Raw genomic sequence first — 24,885 nt, forward strand, 5'->3', positions numbered from 1 at the left:
GACATCTCCCTAAATCATATTTCAAATATTTTCATTAGGAATTTTGGCACCATTCCAGAAATAGAAAGTTTTAGCACTAGGAACTACAAGTAAATATTTTTCTTGTGTCAGAGCAAATTTCCCTTATTGCACAAAATAATAAAATTAATAAAATCCTAATGGTGGTATGTGTTGTGGTTTGCATCTGAAATGGCAAATAAAAGAGAAGTTTTATAAAAATGTATTGCTTCTATCCATTGATGTGAATCTTTTTGTTATCTCAAATTGGAGATGTTTTAATTTTTAATTGTATTTATTTATTTATGGTACTGGGGATTGAACCCAGGGATGCCCTACCAAGATATACATTCCCACCCCTTTTTATTTTTATTTAGAGACAGGGGTCTCACTAAGTTGCTGAGGCTGGCCTCAAACTTGTGACTCTCCTGCCTCAACCTCCCCAGTAGCTGGGATTATGCACAGCTGCAATTTTATTTTTCAAATACAGAAGAACAACTCCTCCTCCTCCTCCTCCTTCTTTTCTTAAGAAGCAAATCATAATGACTTCTATCAATTATTCTTTGACATCATGTTGAGCTTGGGAGGGAGAAGTCCTGGATTAGGTCATAAAGAGAAAGGAAGGAAGGAAGCAATATTACACAAAATATTATATCCAAAAAAAATTTCCATTACATTTCAGGGGTATTTTAGGTGGTATGATTATATTTTAGGAATTACTCCAGTATAACTGATTCTTCTACACTATTAGACAAGAAAGAAGTTTTGTGATCAAAAATACTCAAAACTGAGAGACTGATGTGAGAAAAGAAGATGCTTCTTTGGACTAAGCAAGTGCAACTTTCTTAAAATGCTTTCACAATGTACTTCTGAAAGAGATACAGGTTTTGGAAGGACACCAGCTCTTACAGAAGAAATTATTTCATTAGGCAGTGATTTTATATTGAAAGAAATACCCTGTTTTATAACATTTTGAGTTCTATTGCCCTAGGAAAGAGCCAGTATTTGAAGGCGGGTCCAAGGCGTGCCAGGGGTAGTCTCCTCCCCCTTCGGAACCTTCTTCCTCATTCCTTCCAGTGTACTTGGCCCTTTGCTTCCCAGGACTGCTGGATGCAGATCTGCAGCAAGGAATTTTGCTCTCCCGTGCCATCTGCATTGCTGGCTGTCCACTCCAACTACTGAAGAGGCTGCCACCTTTTACAGTCTCCACGGTCTTAGGAAAATAAAAACGACCTCAAACCTCCAAGATCACTTCCTCTTCCAGAAAACTATTTGGTACAGGTAAGCAATATTATTCCTCTTTATTTAGAAATCCAAGCGTGGCAATTAGAGTTGATAAAAAGCTATCAAGAAGAGTTTTAAGTCCTTTCTCATCACTAAGGCAGTCAGTAACAAGGAAATAAGAAAAGTTTGAGCAGAAACTGTTAAAGAGTTTCACCTTAGGGCAGAGATTCTCCAACTTTTGGGTCTCTTGCCCGCTCTACTGTCTTAAAAATTATTGAGAACTCTCAGGAGTTTTTGTTTCCCTGGGTTATTTACTGCCTTACTATAATTTACTGTACTAGAAAGTAAAACTTGGAAATTTCAAAATTAGTTACATACTAATTTATCTTAAAATAATAGTAAGCATATTACACTATTATAATTGACATTTTAAAATTAAAGATAGCTATGTGTTCCAACAGGGAGCCCAGTGTGAAAGAATAACTTCATTTTTCACTTTTGCAAATCTCTTTAGTGTCTGGCGTTATAGAAGACATGGGGAATCTTTTTTGCATACAGTCTCTGTCACACAGAATGTACCTCTGGTAAACTCTTTTGTATCCTCGTGAGAGACTGAGAAAGAAAAAGACAAATCATACCCTAGAATTATTATAATATAGCTTTGACTTTGCAAAACCCTGAGAATTGTTACTTTAGAGTGATATAATAAATAAGCTTTTCTTTAAAGGAAGTCTTGACTCCAAATCAATTATACTAAAAGCAAGCAAACACCTGGCACAAATATATCTGAAGGTATCTGTAACATCACCTTTGGGCTGGGCTACCACTGAATAATATTATGACATTTCCCAGGAGACTTCCATTTCACAATAAGGGAAGGGCTGAATAACTCTATTTCAAAGTTGAATAACAAAAAATTAGGACATCCTTAAACCCTTTCTATTTTTTATTTTTTGTATTCAGCTATTTCAAGTTCTAAATACTCCTTCAAAATGTCTTTTTCCCCTACAGTGTATTCTTTTTATTGTTTATAAAACTAAATTCAGACTTCTCTATATGACTTCCAAAACCCTCCATAATCTTGTGTTCACTGCAATACAGCAAAACTGTTCCACTACAGTCAAAAACGAGGTCCATTCAGTCCACCACCCATAACCACTTTGTTCTGGTTATCACATAAATGCTCTTCCATGATGCTCTCTACTTACCCTTAACCATGCCCTTCTCCCTCTGTTCAAATCTTGAGCACTCTTTGGGATTAAATTCAATTCTCTTTTTCACATAAGGTCATTTCAACTACATCAGTTCCATTTGACTTTTTATTTTACGTCTATATTTAGTAGTTGAGTCTATCTTTTATAATTAACTAACTCATTTCCTAGTTCATTCATTTTACCCTTATCTCTTCCACATCTGCATACACACATTCACAAGATGGCAGAGTTTTCAAAAGCAAAATGTTGTATAGAACTGAAAAGTTGGGTTTTGATCTTTTCTGTTGAGATGGCTCTCTACCTGATTGTAGGGAAATTAATTATGTAGCATGCTTCCTCGTTTCATCCCACATTCATCCAGAGAATTAGAATTTTGCAGAAAGGCACTAATAAAAACATTTTGGGGGGTTAGGGCTGTAGCTCAGAGGCAGAGTACTTGCCTAGCATGTGTGAGGCACTGGTTTTGATCATCAGCACCACATAAAAATGAAACAAATAAAATAAAGGCATGCTGTCCATGTACAACTACAAAAAAAAATTTTAATTTTTTTTTAAAGAATTCCAAAGAAAAGATAAACATAATCATAGTAGCTTTTAAAATTCAAGGCATTTTTACATTTAATCTAATACTGTGCTTTTAAACTCCTAGTGACTTAACAATGCTGGTTGTATTTTAAGTAGCCAATAAATATATGTGCTGTGTCAAAATTATAAGGAAGTGGTTCCTGGGGCATTTGCCACAAATAAATGGTTGTTTCCTGGCAGCCTTAACTAGAGTCTAGAACTGCAGAATGCTGGGGCTTGAAAAGACCTTCAAGCTTCACTATCCAACTTCCTTGTTGTCCAAATGAGGAAACTGAGACCCTCAGAGTTAAGTGACTTGCCTCAGACAAAATTGGAACTCATGTGGCCTAATTTCTATCATGATATTCTGCCATCCATTCTCCTCTGGCTAGTTTTGAAAAAATTATATAACTAAGACTTTATTTTTATTTCAAAAAACCTGTTGTCACTACATATTCCTGGGAGGAGCTTTCTGAGGTAGTTTATAATTCTTTTCTTAAAAAAAGTCAATAGCCCAAGAATCTTTAGATGAATGTTGAGAACATTTTATCCAATGGGAACTATAATTTTTATATACTAGAGTTGTGAAACCAAAGCAAAGGAACATGAATAAGAAAAGATAAGAGAAAAATTAGAAGGAGTAAAGGACAAGAACACAACACTTGTAATCGTAAATGAATTGAGATCTAACAAAGTGGTAAGAAAAAAAACAAATGAAAAATTCAAAATTAACACAGAAATGAAAAAGAAACTATCAAGGAAAAAAAGAAGGAAGAGGATATTTTCAAAAGTCATTCTAATTTTTTTAAATTTATAATCTTCCCTCATTTTCTTTCTCTTTCTCCTTGGCTTTTAGACAGAGGAAAAGGTTTTGTTGTTGTTGTTTTTTTTTCCAGTACTGGGGATAGAACTCAGGGGTGCTGTACCACTGAGCTGCACAGGGTCTTGCTAAGTTGCTGAAGCTGGTCTCAAATTTGTGATCCTCCTGCCTCAACTTCTAGAACCGCTGGGATTACAGACCTGTGCCACCACACCCAGCAGTGGAGGAAAAGTTTTAAGAAAGAAAAAGGAAATTCTGTTAATAATTTTTATACTATTATCTTGGCAACAAGCAAATATTTATTCATTTAATATTTATTTAACTCTTAATACGTTGTAAGCTCTTTCCAGGTGTCGAAGATTTAGGGGGAAAAGAATGACGTTTTCTAAAGAAATTCAGACTGAAACTAGGCAAACCTGCCTGGAATCAAAGTAATGTTAATTCAGGGTAGTAAGAGTTATTTCAGAAGCCCAAACAGGGAAGAGAGGGAAGGGGGCTCTGAATAGAGAATGACCAGCTAGGAGTAGAGGAGTAAGGAAGGTTTGCCTAGAGGAGATATAAAGGCATGAAGGAAAGAAGAGTTTGGTGGATGAACAAAACAGAGGAATTCTGACCTGGCGGGGGAATTACTCTGGTAATAATATGTAATCTGGGAGAGTCTGAAAGCAAGTACTAAATAGAAGTACTAAAATAGAAGATGTGAGAAGTGTTGAGGCTTGATTTAAAACAGTGCTGGCAATATGAAGAGGCGATACCAAATTTTAGAGACATTTCTGAATCAGAATCTCATGTTATCAGATAAGAAAAAGGTTAGACAAAGGAATCAAGATTGACTCCCAGGGCTGGGGTTGTGGCTTAGTGTTAAGAGTGCTTGCCTAGCAATGCGTGAGGCACTGGGTTCAATACCTGGCACCACATAAAAATAAACAAGTAAAGGTATTATGTCCATCTATAACTAAAAATATATTTTAAAAAAAAAGATTGATTCCCAGGTCTTGAAAAGTTACTTGGACATGCTTTGGAAGATAATTCATTAGCTATCTTACCATTCAAATTGGATTGGAAGCTAGAACTTGACATTTGTGAATTATGTATTCTCCAACAACTACCATGCTCCTAAACTTGTTATGTTGCTTCCTAAAAGTAGTTTGGGATAGCTTTCTTTCTCCCCCATCCCCACATTCTGTCCTGGGTTTTACTAACTTACCTTCTGCTACCTCCAGTTGGTTTGTATAAATTGTTCTACAGTGACCACAACTTCCTAATTGCCAAATTCAGTGAACTTATTCAAGCTTGTATCTAAATTATGGGCTCTGCAGCTTCTGAGTTCAAAGAGCCTCTCCTCGAAATTCCTGAGAACCTTGGCTTATGTGTCACATCCCTCTTAGATTTGCAAAACTGAACTAAATGTTTTTCCACTTAGGCTGTTTTTCATTCTTTCTCTTCATTGCTAATGAGGTAGTCAATCACTCAACAAATTGCCCAAGTCAGAAACTTTGAAGTCATCCTCAGTTCCCCCTCTTCCTATTGACTCGCAACCAATCCAAAAAAAAAAAAAAATCCTGCTATTGAATTCACTACCTTAGTTTATAGCCTCATCAACTTCTGTTAAAATTGCTTCCACAGATATTGCTCAGTGGTAGAGCATTTCCTTGTAAGCATGAGCTCCTGAATTCAATCCCCAGCAACACAAAAAATTAATAAATGAAGTTGCTTTTGAAGTTGTCTCTGTCCCAGACTTGCCCAATGGAATCCATTCTCCATACTGCTACCAGAGTGGGTTTTTAAGTCATCAATTTAACTGTCTTTCTCTTGCTTAAAATGTCCTTTTTTAAGTGAAAAAAAAGAAAAATTTAACCTCTTTAGCTTGTTAAACAAAGCTTTTGTAATCTGACTATCCTTCCCAGGTTTTTGTCAAGGCAGCTACACTGCAAGTTCTGTTTTCTGTGAATTGAATCAAACAAAATCAAACACATGTAATATAAAAATGATAATCTTGGAATAATAAATGGAAATAATGTGAATTCTTTCAAATTAAATAGTTTATCTAGAATGACATAATATCAAAGCCGGCAAGCCAAGGGAGTTGTTAACTGTTACATTACTATACACTTGGAAGTGTCTCTTATACCTTGTAGAATTATCTGCCTCCACATCAAAATCATATAAGTTAATCTGTTCTTTATATATCTCAAAAGTTCTTAAGAAGTCCAGATTATTATTGTGGTATGTTTTAACATAACAAGTTTAAATATTTTTATATCTGGTTACAACCTTATCAACATGTTAAGTGGTATTATTACTGCTTATTCTAAAAACATCTCCAAATATTAAGTTGGAATAAAAGTTAGATGCAAGAAAAAGAAATGTCAAAGTACAACCATGACAAGCTGTGTGGACAAAGCATTCTATAAACCAGTAGTAATCATGCCTGGAAAGTAGACAAAAAGAACATATACACTTTGGTGGTGACAGCATGCACTACAAGAATATCTCTTCCCATGCTTTTACATTTGTTCCCAAGGAAAAAATAATCTCAAACTATGTGAGGTCTTCAGAGACACATCCTTCCTGGAATGTGATTACACTTGCATTACTTATGATGAGGCCTCAAACAACCCTCCCTGCTTGGTAGCCTTTGTTTACAAGGTCCTTCTTTGTGGACACTCTCCCCTGGCCTTGAAAATACTGCCTCGCCTTTAATGCCGCACAGTCATCACTTTCTCTGAGAAATCTTCTCCAATACCACTAAACTGATGATCTCTTGTAAATTCAGCCCTTACAGTAACTATTTCATAACTGTGTATTTGTCTCCCTCACTAGCATCTGGGTCACTGGAGGACAGGAGCAAATTTTCATATGTGGGTGTTTCATCAGCTTCTGACCCCAAACCTGATGCATAGTGAATACTCTCTGACTGATGAAAGAGTTTAAAAATTATGTAGTAGAGCCAGGCATGGTGGCACATGCCAGCTACTCAGGAAGAAGAATTTCAAGTTTGAGGCCAGCCTGGGAAACTTAGCAAGACCCTGTCTCAAAATTTAAAATAAAATAAATTTTTAAAGGAGCTAGAGATGTAGCTTGGCAGTAGAGCATGTCTGGGTTCAATTCCCAGTACTGAAAAAAAAATTCTATAGTAATTACTTTATTCTTACGGTAGTTAAAAATAGCTATCTTATTTTTAAGGTGACTGTGTCCTTCTCTAACTATTAGTTTATTTAATCCAATTCCTGCTCATGTTGCTCAGTACATTTCAAGTGAATTACTTCAATAAATGTGTAAATTAAAAGTAGAAAAGACCAACGGTAGTCATTATTTCACCCATTTATAACCAATCAAAATAGAGTCCTGGCATAACAAATGTCTGCCAAAATGAATTCTGACACTGATAACAGGAACTATGTTAAGTAATAAAGCGATAAAAATGAATAAAGACAATGCCCTCATGGAGCTCACAATCTAGCTATTATAGGTCTGATTTTTAATCTTAAAGTTTGTTTACTTTTAGTAAAAACAAATGTTTAGATTTATCTCAGAAACTTTTTTATCCTCTGTTTTATTATTTTCTTCTCAATCTCTCTTATCCCCCATTTTAAGAAATTAATTGATAATTCTAAACGATTTGTCTTCATTTTATTTATATAAAATACATTTACTAACTATTCACATTTGGACGTAAGGAACTGAACCTACATGAAATTGTTCAAAGCTCACCAAGTAACAAAAGAATTTTAGGATAGCTTAATTTGAATTAAGTTTTTTTAACTCAGTTTTAATTTCTTGTTTCCTCTACTATATATGCTTGCTTGACCTCAGATTTTCTAGGAAAAAAATTGAGTCAGTTCTTTACATATGAGCACAGATTTATAAGTACTCCCCTATATACCATTGTTTTGGTCAGTTTTCTATGATTGTAACAGTATACCTGAGACTAAGTAGTTTATTAAGAAAAGAAATTTATTTGGGCTCACAGTTCTGGAGACTGGAAAGTTCAAGATTGGGTAGCCACGTTTGATAAGGGCTTCATGCCACTTCAACTCATAATAAAAAGGAGAAGGGCAAGCGACGAAACACAAATGATGGACTTATTTTAACAACTCACTCACTTTTCTCATGTGAGAAAAGCACCAATGTGCTCTGCCTCCATTAGGTCCCACCTCCCAATATTGCCACACTGGGGACTAAGCCTCAACATGAATTTTGGTGGGGACAAATCATTAATGACTATGATTTTGCCACCTTGCTTGGAGCCCCAACTGTAACCACCCTCAGGAGCACAAAGCACTTCTAAACTTCAGAGAAGAGCTTCCTGATTTTTTTTTTTTTTTTTTTTTTGGTGTAGGAAAGTTCTAAATTTTCCTCTGAAAGTTCAGTATTTGAGTTTTTTGAAATAAAGTGGCCATAGATAGATTAAGAGGAGAAAAAGCCATAACAGACTTCCTAACAAGCTAGTGAAGCCTGTAGCCCCTTCTCAGAACAATGTATTTACATCTGTAAAATTAAATACTGAGAGTCAGGCACAGTGGCAGACGCCTATAATCCTAGCAACTCAGGAGACTGAGGCAGGAGGATCCCAAGTTCAAAGCCAGCCTCAGAAAAACTGAGGTGCTAAGCAACTCAGCAATACCCTGTCTCTAGATAAAATACAAAATAGGGCTGGGGATATTGTGGGAGGCCAACCTTACGGGCGACTGAGTTACACTCCCCAGCTGGGTGCTGAGGCGCTCAGTCACAGAAATGGGTGTGTCTTGCTACAGCCCAATGGGTGAAGCTATGCTCACCTGTTCCTTTGTAATATAACCCCTTGCCCTGTTGAGGATAGAATCTTCCATGGAAGTGCCTTGTGTGTGTCCCCTCCTCTTACTGTGCCCTTGGGTGTGGCCTACCCAGGTGTCAGTCAACCTGCTGACAGTGGACATCATGAAGACAGACTCAGCCCCTGAAACCTGACCCCTTGCCTCATTTGAATAGCTTCTCCTCAATAAAAGGGGTCAGCGCGTGCTCTCTCTCTCTCTTTCTGCGGACCCTTAAGGTCAGAGGAGCTGTCACATCGACCCCAAAGAAAAAGGTATTTGTGTCTCTTGTGTGGTTATTTCGTGCAGCCCAGTTAGCCCAGTTTAACTAGAGTGACCCCTGAGCCTTTTAGTCTCGAGAACAGAAACCCAGCAGGATATGGCTAAGTTTTCGAGTGCCCCTGAGTTAAATCCCTGGTACCAATAAATAAATAAATGCTTAGACTTACAAAGGAAACTCACTATATTAAAACTGAGTTACAATAATTTAATCAAAATTTAAAATAGATGTGATTTTTAACACATTAAACAAGATCTCTTGGTAAGACTAATAACTTCTGTAATTTCAAAATAGAGCTTAAGCCATATTTCAAGATCTCTGTAACAATTGAAACAACAGGAAATGTGTGTTTCTATTAGTGACAGTCACAGATGCACTGATAATTCTGTGGTTTGTTTCCTGCACAAATAATCAGAAGAAGGCTAAATTTCAGTTAGAAGTTGGTTAACATAAATATGTATTTTTCCCATTCAAGTTCATAGATTTCTCATACTTAGAACCCTTAATCCATGACAAAATACTGGAAGGATACACACCATATTGGAGTGGGATAAGGTGGGGAAGAGTTAAGAGCAAAAAGAAGCAATTAGAATTTTTTCAAATTCTGTATTGTTTGATATTTTTACAGAAAGGTCATATTTAGGTACTATTTATGTAAAAACATGGTCTAATCCAGACTCCGTATCCAAAGCTGCTGCTGCTGCTCAAAGAAAAGGCCATCAAATGCCAGAGCCTTTCAACCTTCCCTGACCCTGCCCCAACCCCCTGGTGGAAAAGCCATTTTTATCGTTGCCTCAGTTTTAATACTTTGCCAATGAAGTTGTGAACCTTTGGCTTCTCATTCGTGGGAACCCATTTGTTGTAAGACAGGAATGAACAAGTCCCTAGTTAAAGAACAGGATTAGATGTGTTTCTGGCATCCTCATTTGCAGTATGTTTATAAGGATAATATGTTTATATTAACCAATGAACACTAGGACAATTAATTCAGTTCAATTGTGAGCCATTTTTCCACAATAATATTGTTTAATGAGAAAGTGCTTTCTCTATTCCAAATATCTGATGATTCTTAAGAGAATGTTTAAATATGGGTACTCATACTGAGTGATAAACTGACTTCTAAATTTGCAGATAGGTCAAGATAACAATAAAAGTTTCCTTTTATATAAAAAGAACAATCATTGCCTCTTAACAGATGACTCTTTGCTTCCATTAGGAATAAAGATGGCTGCCGCGCCCACAGAAAATAATTATATCAACTTTGTGAAAATGATATTTATTGATGATACACTTTACTTCAAAGGTTAGTCGTAAAGCAGTAGGACAAACATATTTGAGGCTTAGATAAATGTATTCAACTAGAAAGGTTGTGAGGTAAACTATTAAGTAATTCCTTTTTGTCATGAGATTCCGATGTAATATTAAGATCTCTCTTCTCTCAAAAAATTTGAATCTCTAGAAATTAACCACAACACTTCCAAAGTCCCAGTACTAGTACCCAGCACATGTCTTAGCACTTTAATTAGTAGTAGCCCACTCTCAAGGTGGCAGCAGGTAAACATCCTGCAAGTCCCACAAAACTGGGTACACGGAGGAAATACTATCTCCCAAAGCAAATTGGTAGATTATGAAATCCCCTGAATATAGAGTTTTGTAAGTGAGTTATACCATCTTATGTAAATGTATTGAATAAAAATTCATTCTTATGATTACTCTTTCATGGGCAATTTGACTTCAGTAGAAAGTTTAGCTTCATTTGAAAGCTTCATAAAAAATCCTTAGGTGACTTTCCATTTGAGCAACAAATTTAAGAATAAAACTTATGACTTTATAAAATTTCTGTTTAGTTATGTATTGAACTTTATAAATCCTAAACTTAAGTTTTAAATCTAACTTACCTAGCAACACATTAAGTCTAATGAGCTTCATTTTATCAGCCTTTTGGATAATAATAAAATATTTTTTGATGGAGGCCAACAGGCCACCAGAAAAACAGAGGTTAAAGATGGGAGCAGCAGAACAGAGTCATCAAAGGCTAGGGTAAGAGGAAATTCTGTGTAGAAATATATAATTTAACATATTTTTTTCTCCTTTTTCTCTCCTTTAGCTGAAGACGATGGTAAAATATAAATATATTTCTCCTTATTTGTAAAGTAGGTAGCTGCCTTGGCACATCCATATCACTCTTGTCAGCTGGGAGATACTGTCCACATGGTACCAACCTATTTGAGAAGGCATCATTCCTCAAAGAAATGTGGAGTGAACAGCACAGCATCGGAACGAAGATGACCATAAGGGATACAAAAAGAACCACTATAAAATTTGCTTCCTACACCTTAGGAATTTCTAACTCTTAGAAGTTACAAAATAGACCTTACCTATTACACAGGTCCTAAGATGATCAGGGAGGCATAGATTGTCTGGAGGGAATAGGAAAAGGAGAGCAATGTATAAGAATTGTCCAAAATCAATATCTCCCTTCTTAAACCTCCTCTCTTAGAAATGCTTTGGGGAAAAGTCTGGGAAGCTCCCACGGGAAAGAGTATTCTGAAAGTCAAGAACCTAGGGGGGCTGGGGTTGTGGCTCAGCAGTAGAGTGCTCGCCTCGTACATATGAGGCCCTGGATTCGATCCTTAGCACCACATAAAAATAAATTAATAAAAAATAGGTATTGTGCCAAACTACACCAAAAAAATAAAATATTTAAAAAATAAAAAGAACCTAGGGATGGGTAATGTAAGCAGACCACATTGAAAGGCCAAGATATGAAAGGAAACATGGCATATATGAGGAACTAAGGGTAATTCAGGATAGGAGTAGAGTGGGAGGAGGAGAACAATGAGAGAGGCTAGTGAGAAACAAGGTACGGATTAAGAAGTTCTCTTATGCAAAGGTAAGGGATTTGGACCTTGTCTTGGGGGTAATAGAGATTTACTAAACACAGGACTAATTTCAGAACATTTCAGAGTGTGGTTCATGTATATGGCTGGATGCAGCCTGATGACACTAGAATCTCCAATTTCTTCTTTCCTGTTACTCTATCATCCCCTAGTTGTTTGACTCATTCTTACTATTCAAAATCATCATACTACCTGGGTCTATAACCCAGTTATCAAGAAAGGTCATTAAAGGAAGACCAGCCCATTCCTTTTAAAGGCTTTACTTGGAAGCTATACACATCAATTCCACTCATATTCCATTGACTATACACATGGCCACACCAACTGCAAGGAAATCTGGAAAATATATTTTTATTCTGGGTGGCCATGTGCCTCATTAGAATTCAGGGATAACAGGATCATCTTTTAAAATATCCTTCTAGCTTCAGTATAATGAATTGATGGTGTAGGATGAGGATGTGGGCGATTAAAAAAAGGAATTTAACAGTTAAGGGACTATTATTTTAGTCTCTAAATGAAATTGTGTGAAATGACAATGAGAAGCTGCAAATGGATTTTAGAAATACTTGAGAGAACCAATGAGACATTATTTGGGGTTAGACTTGAAAGGGGATATAGAGTAAGGCAGAAAAGATGATGCCTACTTCCCCCACCACTACCCCTGGACCAGAAAGCATCAATTAGGTTTAGCAGCAGGAAGTTTGGTGCTTGTAGTGAAAGCAGTTTGATAGAGAAATGGAGGCAGAGCAGATTTTAATAAGTAAAAGAGTAAATGGAAAGTAAGTAAATAATATAGACAATTCTTGCCAGAAGCTTGGCTGTTCAAAGAGGGAAAGTAGGCTATAGGTGTACAGTGAGGTGGGCTTGATGAGGAGTTTTCAATATCAAAGAGCTTTAGGTTTTTCTGATTATAAAAATAATGTGTTTGTGCATAATGTGTCAAAAGGCATTCTACTGTCATGTATAACTAACTAGAACAAATTACAAAATAATCTATTTATTATGATTCATTCTAACAAAGAAGATGCTTTCTGGCCCTTGATCTTCAAGGCTGCAAGATGCAACGTGGTGCTGGTCCCTTCAACAACAGCACTCAGAAGCCAGGCTTGGAGTTTTGTAGTCAAAAGATTAACGAGTTCAAAATGTAAAATACCAACATAAAAGATAGACAAAATGGATTTGACTGCATAGGGAAGGAAGAGAAGACAAGAGAAGATTAGGAAGGAAATATTAGAGTCAGGAGACTGGAGGACTTAGTGAAGTCTGAGAATATATGTAGTTGGAGTAAAAGCATAAACAAACCAGAAGGACAGGAGACTGATCAGAAAGTGGATATCTGAAGTGAACATTTCAGAGGGTGGTTCTGAGTAGTAACAGGCAACAGTGAGCCTCTGGAAGCAAGCTAAAAACAACAGTCAACTTGATCATAGCCACTTCTGGAACAGAAGATTGTAATCGTTATTGAAAATAGAAATGTACAGAGAGTCTATTTGTACTCTTAGAAAAATATATTTTAATAACATTTAATGTATATTGTAGACAACCTGGAATCAGATTACTTTGGCAAGATTGAACTTAGACTCTCAATCTTAAGAAATTTGAATGACCAAGTTCTCTTTGTTGATCGCAGAGAGCAACCTGTGTTTGAAGATATGACTGATTATGACATTTTAGGTATGTTTTTTTGTATCTTCAAATTCAGAGATAATTAATGATTTCTTCTCATTCCATTTTACTGCCTACATATTTCTATACAAGACCCAATCCTTATATAAAAAGCCATAGATGTAATAATAATTTCTCCTATAAAACACTTTATGAGTTAGGGTGAAAATTTTGATCTAATAAACACATTGCTGGAGTTTACATCATTCTGCATCTACATTTGGATCACCAATCCCTTCATTTTAATTGTATTAACTGTATAAGATCTCTATAGAGTTGGATCCTTAATCCTTGCTGGTTATAGCTGAAAATATTGATAACATTTGGTAACATTTTAAAACTCAAAATTAAACATTAATATGCAAGCATTTCAAATGAGTCAGTCTTCTACCAAAAACTTCAAAGATTGTCTTAGAAAATGAGTAAATTTATTATGTCTCTTAAGGTATGAATTCCACATATCAGAGTTTGGGACCAGGTTGAAGTAGTGAATGTACATTCTTGAAAAAAATGGAACTTATACCTTAATAAATATATTTTAATCATCTAGTTAGCATTCAAAAGCTAAAAACAATCTTAGAATTCAGAATATATTTAACATGTTCAAAAAGTTGTCCCATATGTGTTGTACATTCATTTAAATGTGTTTTAAAGAGGCCTGGTATGGATAATTATAAATGTATTGCACTCCACTATTGTCATGTATGTAAGAAATAAATTTAAAAAGAAAGAAAAAAAAAGAGGCCTGGTATGTAGCTCAGTGATAGACTGCTTACCTTGCAAACCCAAGACACTCATTCCACCCCAAGTACTGCAACAACAGCAACAACAACAACAAACATCTTTTAAATGTGTTTAAGGAATCTGGCCAGCTGTGTGTAGTCCCCTTTTGCTCTCTGGTCAAATCTCAGAGTGCAGAATTGGCAGTGGGTCTAAGGACTGTTCTTTGGTTACATTTCCAAAATATCAATGCACAAAAATTCTTCTAACTAGTATTCTCATTTATTAATGTTTATTTCAGGTAATGAACCCCGAACTACATTTGAAATATACATATATAAAGATAGCCAACCTAGAGGTCTGGCTGTAGCCATCTCTGTGAAGTGTGAGAAATATTACACTCTTTCCTGTGAGAACAAAAATATTTCTTTTAAGGTAAGACTGAGCCTGACTTTGTTTTTAGCCATATTAATGGACAAAATTAGAAAACTCAAATATCCTCACTTCAGCCTTTGATCTAGAACAGAAAGAGCAAGAAACAGAACCATTGAGATGGACAGTTAACAAAAAATTGTCAAACTCTTCAACCTCTTGCTATAACACTATGGTTTTTCTGATCCTGTCACAGAACAAATAGGCACACTTGTTTCATAACCTGAATGTCTTAATAGCCAACCTGTATACAAATAGTAGTATAGAATAAGTATGTGAATTATAAATTCATTTAATAGTAGCATATGACTTTCTAGATAAACTCTTGCTACATAGATTGAAGCTAATTGTCCTGGAAATCTGCTACTTTATAAACTATGATGAAGATGTTTTAATCCCTAATTGTTCTGTTCTTGCTTCTTAGCCTAAGTCTTAGCCATATCCTTCAGTTTTCAGTTGATGTATCTTATTTTTAACATTGATCTAATTGAATAAAATTAATAAGATCAGCTGTAAAATAATGCTATGATTTTCTCAAAGTCAAATTCAAAATATTTCTGGCCATTACTTTTTTCTCCATTATTCTCCATTATTCTGTATTATTTTTCTCTGTTTTCTGTAGCATTGTTAGATAAACAACTATTAACTATAGCTACAGACTGCGCCAGAAAATTCCTTCCCAATGAGAGCAGCCAGAGTTTGCTAACAAATTGACAGTTCTTTAAAGGAGAATCACATGTAGTAAAGACTCTGAGTGGGAGTTTTTCAACTAAGAACCACTGTCAGAATCACCACTCCCAATGAAAAAAGTTAGGGTATGACCTCAGTGGAGAGGCCAAGGGGCAACTTGAAAGAAAAAAAAAAAAAGCTATTCTAAAATATAATCCAAGTAAGAACAGTGATTGTGCAACAGATAAAGCCTCCAGACAAATTTCTGAGCCATTCCCTTCTTACTAGAGTGAACCCCTTCAGATGGCAATTTACAGTTCCTACCCCAGAAGCTTAGTTATCGTATTGGAATTTGAGGCCTGGAATGGAAAGGCAGAGTGGAAAGGATTAAGCAGTTAAGTGAACAAGAAAATTGGAAGGGAAAGAAATGGCCAACCTCAGGCTTTGTGGGTAGAAGAAAACTACTTCAGCTGAAGAGGCAGATTCAGAATCTGAATAATACGGAATTTCACATGAATTCTTGTTGAGAGAGACTGACTAGGGTATTCAGATCAAAGTAAAGCTTGGAATGTAGTAGGAATTGGAACAAATCCAGGTTTAGGAGACCCTGAAGCTTATACAATTTTCGTGACCCATTTAAAGAAATAAAATATAAAATTATATTTTATAAAGTATAAAATATTTATAAAATATAAAACAGAGGCATAAACTACAATTTATTTAGGATTTTTTTTAAATGAGGGTCTTAGGCCTTGCTGGCACTGTGGAACACACCTTAATTCCAGCAACTTGACCGCCAGGACAGGAGGATTGCAAGTGCCAGGCCTGCCTTGGCAACTTAATGAGACTCTGATTCAAAATTTAAAAAAATAAAAAAGTACAAGAGGCAAAGCTCAGTGGTAAAGCACCCCTGGGTTCAATCCCTAGCACTAAAAAAAAGAAAAGAGGTCCTTAGAAGAGAAACTTACATGTGATCAGCCCTGACATTGAAGCTTCAATAGCTTCTTAGGGAATTTATTTCTGGAAGGAACTCAGCAAATATTAATTGAATGGATGGATGGGGAAAAAAAGGGAAGGGGAGAGGAAGGGAAGAGAGGTGAGGTGGAAGGAGTATGCTAGGACCAGTATTAGCTCCTGTTCTTTAATCCCTTTTCCTCCACTAATAGTAATCTTAGAGGAGGTTACTGTAGAATAGGGTCTAGATAATAAGACATGTCTGGCTGCCATTTTAAGCTCACCTTTCTGTGTTAGATATTAGCTCTGAATTTCTTTGCACAAGAACATTTACAACACCAAGAGGGCTTTTCTTCAGGAATTACTATCAGTACCTGTTTCTCACCTATATATCCAGACTTTGCAGTGGAATTAGAAGTGTACAAAAGAGCTGATGTTAGGTCCAGTTTAACTTTACCTGCATCCAATTCATCCCTCCTCATATAAATAATCTTTGGCCCTTAGAGCATGTATTTCACCAGATAGCCTTTCAAAGTTGTGGATCTCCAAGGTCACACTATCAATTTGCCATGTACTTTCCCTGGGATGACTTTAAGTGGCCACGACCAACACTCAGGAAAATTCCAAGGATTTTCTTGTCTCACTTCTGAAATGTGACATTGAAAATGATTACAGAGATCACCTATTTTATCCACACTCCCACCTTCAACTATAATTTTCCACGCTAGGCTTGATCTAACAAGTTCATTTTCCTCTGTGATATTACTAAAGCTTTTGATACTTTGGCCAAGAATTGTTTCTTACTTATACATTAGACTTCAGCTTAGTCCCAGATTGACTCCTACAATTTAAGGTTTCTTCCTAGATTGTGGTTTGCTGTAGACAGCTGCAAAAGAAAATATAAGTGACGGAACTAATTTCTACGGTTATCAACTCAGGATCCTCACTTGTTGGTAAAGGAAAAGGTTATATAACTAAGTTGGAAGTACTCATCTCCACCAGTGCTCCAGAGTCTTCAAGGCATCTTAGGAGGAAGGTGGATGGATGCTATTTTAATTCTAAAAGTTTACTCATCAGGCCCTACGATGATGAGAATCTTTGCTACTATGGGGTCAAAATTTAGTACAAAATGTCTACTGGTTCCAGGATTAACATGGAAGAAACTTGGACAGTTCCCACATTTTCTAGTCTATGCTGAATAGTAAACATGGTGCAACACTAGGAAATGTGGGTACTACTTACAGTTAGATGACCAGCAGGATTATAGTTGCAAGTAATCTAACCATTCCTCACAAGACCCTGTCCTCTGGTTAAAAGATACAGGAATCAATGTGTGCCTTTCAGGGCACACAGCTCAGCCAAGTAGGCTATATTCATGATAAAAATTCAAGACCACTCTGCACCAGTATGATTCACAGAGAAAAAGTCAAGGGCTGTTGACTGAGCCAGTATAGCAGGGATATACAAGAACACAGGACCCAGCCTTAAGAACAATTATTGTATCTAATTATAGTAAATTGTAGTTTTAGGATCCAATGAAAGAAGAGACTGAGATTTTTGGCATATCCTGCCTCTCTCAGAATTGACTCAGACACTCTAGCTACCAAGGTTTATAGAAGGATGTTTTTGTCAGCTTTTTGTTGCTGTAACCAAAATACCCAATAAGAATAACTTAGAGAAGGAAAAGTTTATTTTGGCTCACAGTTTTTGAGGTTCAGTTCATGATTGGCAGCTCCACTGCTCTGGGCCCAAAGTGGGCAGAACATCATGGCCGAAGTACATGGTTAAGGAAAATTACTCAGCTCATGGTAGATAGAAAGCAGGGGGTGAGGCAAAGCACCAGGGACAAAATATAAACTCCAAAGGCATATCACCAGTGACCTACTTCCTTTAGCCACACCCTACCTGTCTATAGTTACCACCCAGTAAGTCCATTCAATTTTTTTTAATGGTTCTTAGGATTGAACCTGGGCTTTGTGCATGCTAGGCAATTGCTCTACCACTGAACCAAAGCTCCAGCCCTGTCTATTCAAATTATTAATCTACCTAATGGATTGACCCACTAATTAGGTTATAGCTCTCATAATCTAATCATTTCACCTCTGATCATTTTCCTACATTAGCCGGAGCTGTGGGAGTACACCTTATAAGCTGTAACAGAGGAGGTCATCAATATCTTTAGATGTGAATGATTGGAGGAGACAGGAACTGATATTAGCTCCAAAAGGAGTGGTCTTTGCTAGAACTCCATTTCATCTTGAGCAGATGTGGGCTCCACTTAATGGAAGTGGAGAGAAGGAAGCTATCCAACAATAGGGAAATCAAGAAGTCTGAATGTGGATGTGTATTCATGGTGGAAAAGAGTCAGAGTGGACAGGAAGAATGGGAGGTTAGAAATTAAGGAGAGGAGATCAATACTTCTATATTTAGAGATTCTTTTTCTTAACTTTCAAGAAGAAAAACTATTTTAGTTCTGTTCAGTAGTATATTTCTAAATAAACTGCATATATTCAAATTGTTCATATCCTAAAAAAGTTAGTTAATTTTGTGTTCTTTTTCTCTATAGGAAATCCATCCTCCTGATAATATTAATGAGACAAAAAGTGACATCATATTCTTTCAGAGAGCTGTTCCAGGACATGATGATAAGAGGCAATTTGAATCTTCATTGTATGAAGGATACTTTCTAGCTTGTAAAAAAGAGAAAGATCTTTACAAACTTACTTTGAAAAAACAGGATGACTCTAGAGATAAATCTATAATGTTCACTGTTCTAAACAAGAACTAAACATTAAAATTTGTTTTCTGAGTTTTTTTAATTGATTTTATTTTTTAAATACCCAACAGCAGAATGCATTACAATTCTTATTACACATATAGAGCACAATTTTTTATATCTTTGTAAAGTATGTTCATGCCAATTCATGTATTCATACATGTACTCTGTTTTTTTGCATTACAATTCTTATTACATATATATATAGCACAATTTTTCATATCTCTGTTTGTATATAATGTTTTCTGAATTTTTGTGTTTCAGAAAGATTGTAAGAATTTATGAGCTTTATCATAGTCCTTTGTGTTGCTATAGTGAAATACTGGAGGCTGAGTAACTTATAAAGAGGTTTAGTTGTCTCATGATTCTAGTACCTGGAGGATCAAAATAGCACATTGCTAGCATCCTGCTAAGGGCACCCCATGACTGTATCGAAACATAGTAGAGACGTGGAAGAGAAATAGCCACAGACAGAAGGTGCCAAACACATGGATTAGACTCACTTTATAATAACTTACTCTTGAGAGGTGGGCATTGTTTCATTCCAAAGTTGGGTCCTTCATGATCTAACCATTCCCCACCAAACCCACCTTTAAGGTTGTACTGTAAGGGTCCGGCGAACGTCGGAGGAAGAGACCACCAAGAGACCGGCTCATGCAACAGCAAAAGGGGTTTATTGAGGATCCAATCCAGCGCGCTGGGGCTCTGTGCTCACTCAACAAGGGAGAGCGGCCCAGAGCCCCGAGCAGAGGTTAAGCAGTGCTTAAGTACACTTTTTGGGGAGGGCGGGGGCTTTGTATACATCAGAACAAATCATCATGAGGCACGGGAAAATCGAACAACAACTCTCAAACTTAATTAGCACATTCATTGGCGGGAACAGGTCGGGCGGGGGTGATAGGTCAGTTCTAAAGCGGGGTACACATTCAAACTGATTGGTTTAGGCCCTGAGATGCCTACATGCCAAACTGCACAGGGTCCTAGGTTATTAAACAACTAGATGGTCAGGGGGAATATTTACTGGGCAGTCCCAGGAATTGTCCTAACAGCTACAGGAATTTCAGGTTTTAGGTGTAGCATAGGAACTTAACAATACCTGGTGCTTTACATTTTAACTCAGGCTTTGCAGCTTAGAAACTTTACAACACCCGGTCTTTTACACTTTAACTTCAATTTCTTTTGCCCTTACAGTACCACCTCAATTTTGTTACCTCAGAGACCAAAAGCTTATAGCATGAACCTTTAGGAAACAAACCATATACAAACCATAGCAAGCCTACACATGTAGTGATGAAATAAAATTAACAAGGATCTCAAAATGCATAATTTAAAAATGAGTAAGTGGTGCCTAGGGATGAATGCAGTTCAGTAGTAGAGCACTTGCCTAACATGTGAGACCCTGGGTTTGATCCCCAGCATTGTAACAGTCCCTAGTACTGAAAAAAAAAAAAGTCTCCCAGAACTGAATTATCTAAGTGAATAAAATATTTTTATTTTTTTTATTTTTTTTTTGTTTGTTTGTTTTTTTATTTTTTTATTTATTTTTTTATTTTTTTTTATTTTTTTTTAATTTTTTATTGTTGGCTGTTCAAAACATTACATAGTTCTTGATATATCATATTTCACAATTTGATTCAAGTGGGTTATGAGCTCCCATTTTTACCCCATATACAGATTGCAGAATCACATCAGTTACACATCCATTGATTTACATATTGCCATACTAGTGTCTGTTGTATTCTGCTGCCTTTCCTATCCTCTACTATCCCCCCTCCCCTCCCCTCCCCTCCCCTCTTCTCTCTCTGCTCCCTCTACTGACATTCGTTTGTCCCCCTTATATTATTTTTCCCCTTCCCCTCACTTCCTCTTGTATGTACTTTTGTATAACTCTGAGGGTCTCCTTCCATTTCCATGCATTTTCCCTTCTCTCTCCCTTTCCCTCCCACCTCTCATCCCTGTTTAATGTTAATCTTCTCATGCTCTTCGACCCTACTCTGTTCTTAGTTACTCTCCTTATATCAAAGAAGACATTTGGCATTTGTTTTTTAGGGGTTGGCTAGCTTCACTTAGCATAATCTGCTCTAATGCCATCCATTTCCCTGTAAATTCTATGATTTTGTCATTTTTTAATGCAGAGTAATACTCCATTGTGTATAAATGCCACATTTTTTTTATCCATTCATCCATTGAAGGGCATCTAGGTTGGTTCCACAGTCTAGCTATTGTGAATTGTGCTGCTATGAATATCGATGTAGCAGTGTCCCTGTAGCATGCTCTTTTTAGGTCTTTAGGGAATAGACCGAGAAGGGGAATAGCTGGGTCAAATGGTGGCTCCATTCCCAGCTTTCCAAGAAATCTCCATACTGCTTTCCAAATTGGCTGCACCAATTTGCAGTCCCACCAGCAATGTACAAGTGTACCCTTTTCCCCACATCCTCGCCAGCACTTGTTGTTGTTTGACTTCATAATGGCTGCCAATCTAACTGGAGTGAGATGGTATCTTAGGGTGGTTTTGATTTGCATTTCTCTGACTGCTAGAGATGGTGAGCATTTTTTCATGTACTTGTTGATTGATTGTATGTCCTCCTCTGAGAAGTGTCTGTTCAGGTCCTTGGCCCATTTGTTGATTGGGTTGTTTGTTCTCTTATTGTCTAATTTTTGGAGTTCTTTGTATACTCTGGATATTAGGGCTCTATCTGAAGTGTGAGGAGTAAAGATTTGTTCCCAGGATGTAGGCTCTCTATTTACCTCTCTTATTGTATCTTTTACTGAGAAAAAACTTTTTAGTTTGAGTAAGTCCCATTTGTTGATTCTAGTTATTAACTTTTGTGCTATGGGTGTCCTATTGAGGAATTTGGAGCCCGACCCCACAGTATGTAGATCGTAGCCAACTTTTTCTTCTATCAGATGGCGTGTCTCTGATTTGATATCAAGCTCCTTGATCCATTTTGAATTAACTTTTGTGCATGGCGAGAGAAAGGGATTCAGTTTCATTTTCTTGCATATGGATTTCCAGTTTTCCCAGCACCATTTGTTGAAGATGCTATCCTTCCTCCATTGCATGCTTTTAGCCCCTTTATCAAATATAAGGTAGTTGTAGTTTTGTGGATTGGTTTCTGTGTCCTCTATTCTGTACCATTGGTCCACCCGCCTGTTTTGGTACCAGTACCATGCTGTTTTTGTTACTATTGCTCTGTAGTATAGTTTGAAGTCTGGTATCGCTATACCGCCTGATTCACACTTCCTGCTTAGCATTGTTTTTGCTATTCTGGGTCTTTTGTTTTTCCATATGAATTTCATGATTGCTTTCTCTATTTCTACCAGAAATGCCGTTGGGATTTTGATTGGCATTGCATTAAACCTATAGAGAACTTTTGGTAATATCGCCATTTTGATGATGTTAGTTCTGCCTATCCATGAACAGGGTATATTTTTCCATCTTCTAAGATCTTCTTCTATTTCTCTCTTTAGGGTTCTGTAGTTTTCATTGTATAAGTCTTTCACCTCTTTTGTTAGGTTGATTCCCAAGTATTTTATTTTTTTTGAAGATATTGTGAATGGAGTGGTTGTCCTCATTTCCACTTCAGAGGATTTGTCACTGATATACAGGAATGCCTTTGATTTATGCGTGTTGATTTTATATCCTGCCACTTTGCTGAATTCATTTATTAGCTCTAATAGTTTCTTTGTAGACCCTTTTGGGTCTGCTAGGTATAGAATCATGTCATCTGCAAATAGTGATAATTTAAGTTCTTCTTTTCCTATTTTGATGCCTTTAATTTCTTTCGTCTGTCTAATTGCTCTGGCCAGTGTTTCGAGAACTATGTTGAACAGAAGTGGTGAGAGAGGGCATCCCTGTCTTGTTCCAGCTTTTAGAGGGAATGCCTTCAATTTTTCTCCATTCAGAATGATGCTAGCCTGCGGCTTAGCATAGATTGCTTTTACAATATTGAGGTATGTTCCTGTTATCCCTAGTTTTTCTAGAGTTTTGAACATAAAGGGATGCTGTACTTTGTCGAATGCTTTTTCCGCATCTATCGAGATGATCATATGATTCTTATTTTTAAGTCTATTGATGTGGTGAATAACATTTATTGATTTCCGTATATTGAACCAGCCTTGCATCCCAGGGATGAATCCTACTTGATCATGGTGCACAATTTTTTTGATAAGTTTTTGTATCCGAGTGGCCAAAATTTTATTGAGGATTTTTGCATCTAGGTTCATTAGAGATATTGGTCTGTAGTTTTCTTTCTTTGAAGTGTCTTTGTCTGGTTTAGGAATCAGGGTGATGTTGGCCTCGTAGAATGAATTTGGAAGTTCTCCCTCTTTTTCTATTTCCTGAAATAGCTTGAAAAGTATTGGTATTAGTTCCTCTTTAAAGGTTTTGTAAAACTCTGCTGTATACCCATCCGGTCCTGGGCTTTTCTTAGTTGGTAGTCTTTTGATGGTTTCTTCTATTTCCTCAATTGATATTGGTCTGTTTAGGTTGTCTATATCCTCCTGACTCAATCTGGGCAGATCATATGACTTAAGAAATTTATCTATGCCTTCACTATCTTCTAATTTATTGGAGTATAAGGATTCAAAATAATTTTTGATTATCTTCTGCATTTCTGAAGTGTCTGTTGTGATATTGCCTCTTTCATCCCGTATGTTAGTAATTTGAGTTCTCTCTCTTCTTCTCTTCGCTAGCATGGCTAAGGGTCTGTCGATTTTGTTTATTTTTTCAAAGAACCAACTTTTAGTTTTGTCAATTTTTTCAATTGTTTCTTTTGTTTCGATTTCATTAATTTCAGCTCTGATTTTAATTATTTCTTGCCTTCTACTTCTTTTGCTGTTGTTTTGCTCTTCTTTTTCTAGGATTTTGAGATGAAGTATGAGATCATTTATTTGTTGGTTTTTTCTTTTTTTAAGGAATGAACTCCAAGCAATGAATTTTCCTCTTAGAACTGCTTTCAATGTGTCCCATAGATTCCGATATGTTGTGTCTGTGTTTTCATTTATCTCTAAGAATTTTTTAATTTCTTCCTTGATGTCTTCTATAACCCATTGATCATTCAGTAACCTATTGTTCATTCTCCAAGTGATGTATTCTTTTCCCTTCCTTCTTTTATCGTTGATTTTCAGTTCCATTCCATTATGATCAGATAGGATGCATGGTATTATCTCTACTCCTTTATATTGTCTAAGAGTTTCCCTGTGACATAATATATGATCTATTTTTGAGAAGGATCCATGTGCTGCTGAGAGAAAAGTGTAACTGCTTGATGTTGGGTGGTATATTCTATATATGTCAATTAAGTCTAGGTTATTAATTGTGTTATTGAGTTCTATAGTTTCCTTATTCAACTTTTGTTTGGAAGATCTGTCCAGTGGTGATAGAGGTGTGTTGAAGTCTCCCATGATTATTGTATGGTGGTCTATTAGACTCTTGAACTTGAGAAGAGTTTGTTTGATGAACATAGCTGCACCATTGTTTGGGGCATATATATTTATGATTGTTATGTCTTGTTGGTGTATGGTTCCCTTGAGCAGTATGTAGTGTCCCTCTTTATCCCTTTTGATTAACTTTGGCTTGAAATCTATTTTATTTGATATGAGTATGGATACTCCTGCTTGTTTCCGAAGTCCATATGAGTGATATGATTTTTCCCAACCTTTCACCTTCAGCCTATGTATGTCTTTTCCTATCAAATGCGTCTCCTGTAGGCAGCATATTGTTGGGTCTTGTTTTGTGATCCATTCTACTAGCCTGTGTCTCTTGATTGGTGAGTTTAAGCCATTAACATTTAGGGTTATTATTGAGATATGGGTTGTTCTTCCAGCCATATTTGTTTATTTATGTTACTAAACATGGTTTGTTTTCCTCTTTGA

The 24,885-nt window shown here is 36.4% G+C and overlaps 1 protein-coding gene across 1 annotated transcript; it reads left to right on the forward strand.

Annotated features, from left to right (window-relative positions):
- Positions 1-1,054: 1,054 nt before the first annotated feature.
- On the forward strand, positions 1,055-19,051 carry Il18 (interleukin 18). Its single transcript, XM_046465693.2, has 6 exons — positions 1,055-1,278; positions 10,109-10,195; positions 11,000-11,011; positions 13,332-13,466; positions 14,479-14,612; positions 18,799-19,051. The coding sequence occupies exons 2-6, from the start codon at positions 10,117-10,119 to the stop codon at positions 19,018-19,020; spliced, it is 582 nt and encodes a 193-aa protein (XP_046321649.1). The 5' UTR covers positions 1,055-1,278; positions 10,109-10,116; the 3' UTR covers positions 19,021-19,051.
- The last annotated feature ends 5,834 nt before the right edge of the window (positions 19,052-24,885 follow it).

The sequence above is a fragment of the Marmota monax genome, unplaced genomic scaffold (assembly GCF_021218885.2).
Source record: "Marmota monax isolate L192 unplaced genomic scaffold, Marmota_monax_Labrador192_F-V1.1 WCK01_AAM20220418_F8-fsc00045, whole genome shotgun sequence".
Classification (NCBI taxonomy): domain Eukaryota; kingdom Metazoa; phylum Chordata; class Mammalia; order Rodentia; family Sciuridae; genus Marmota; species Marmota monax.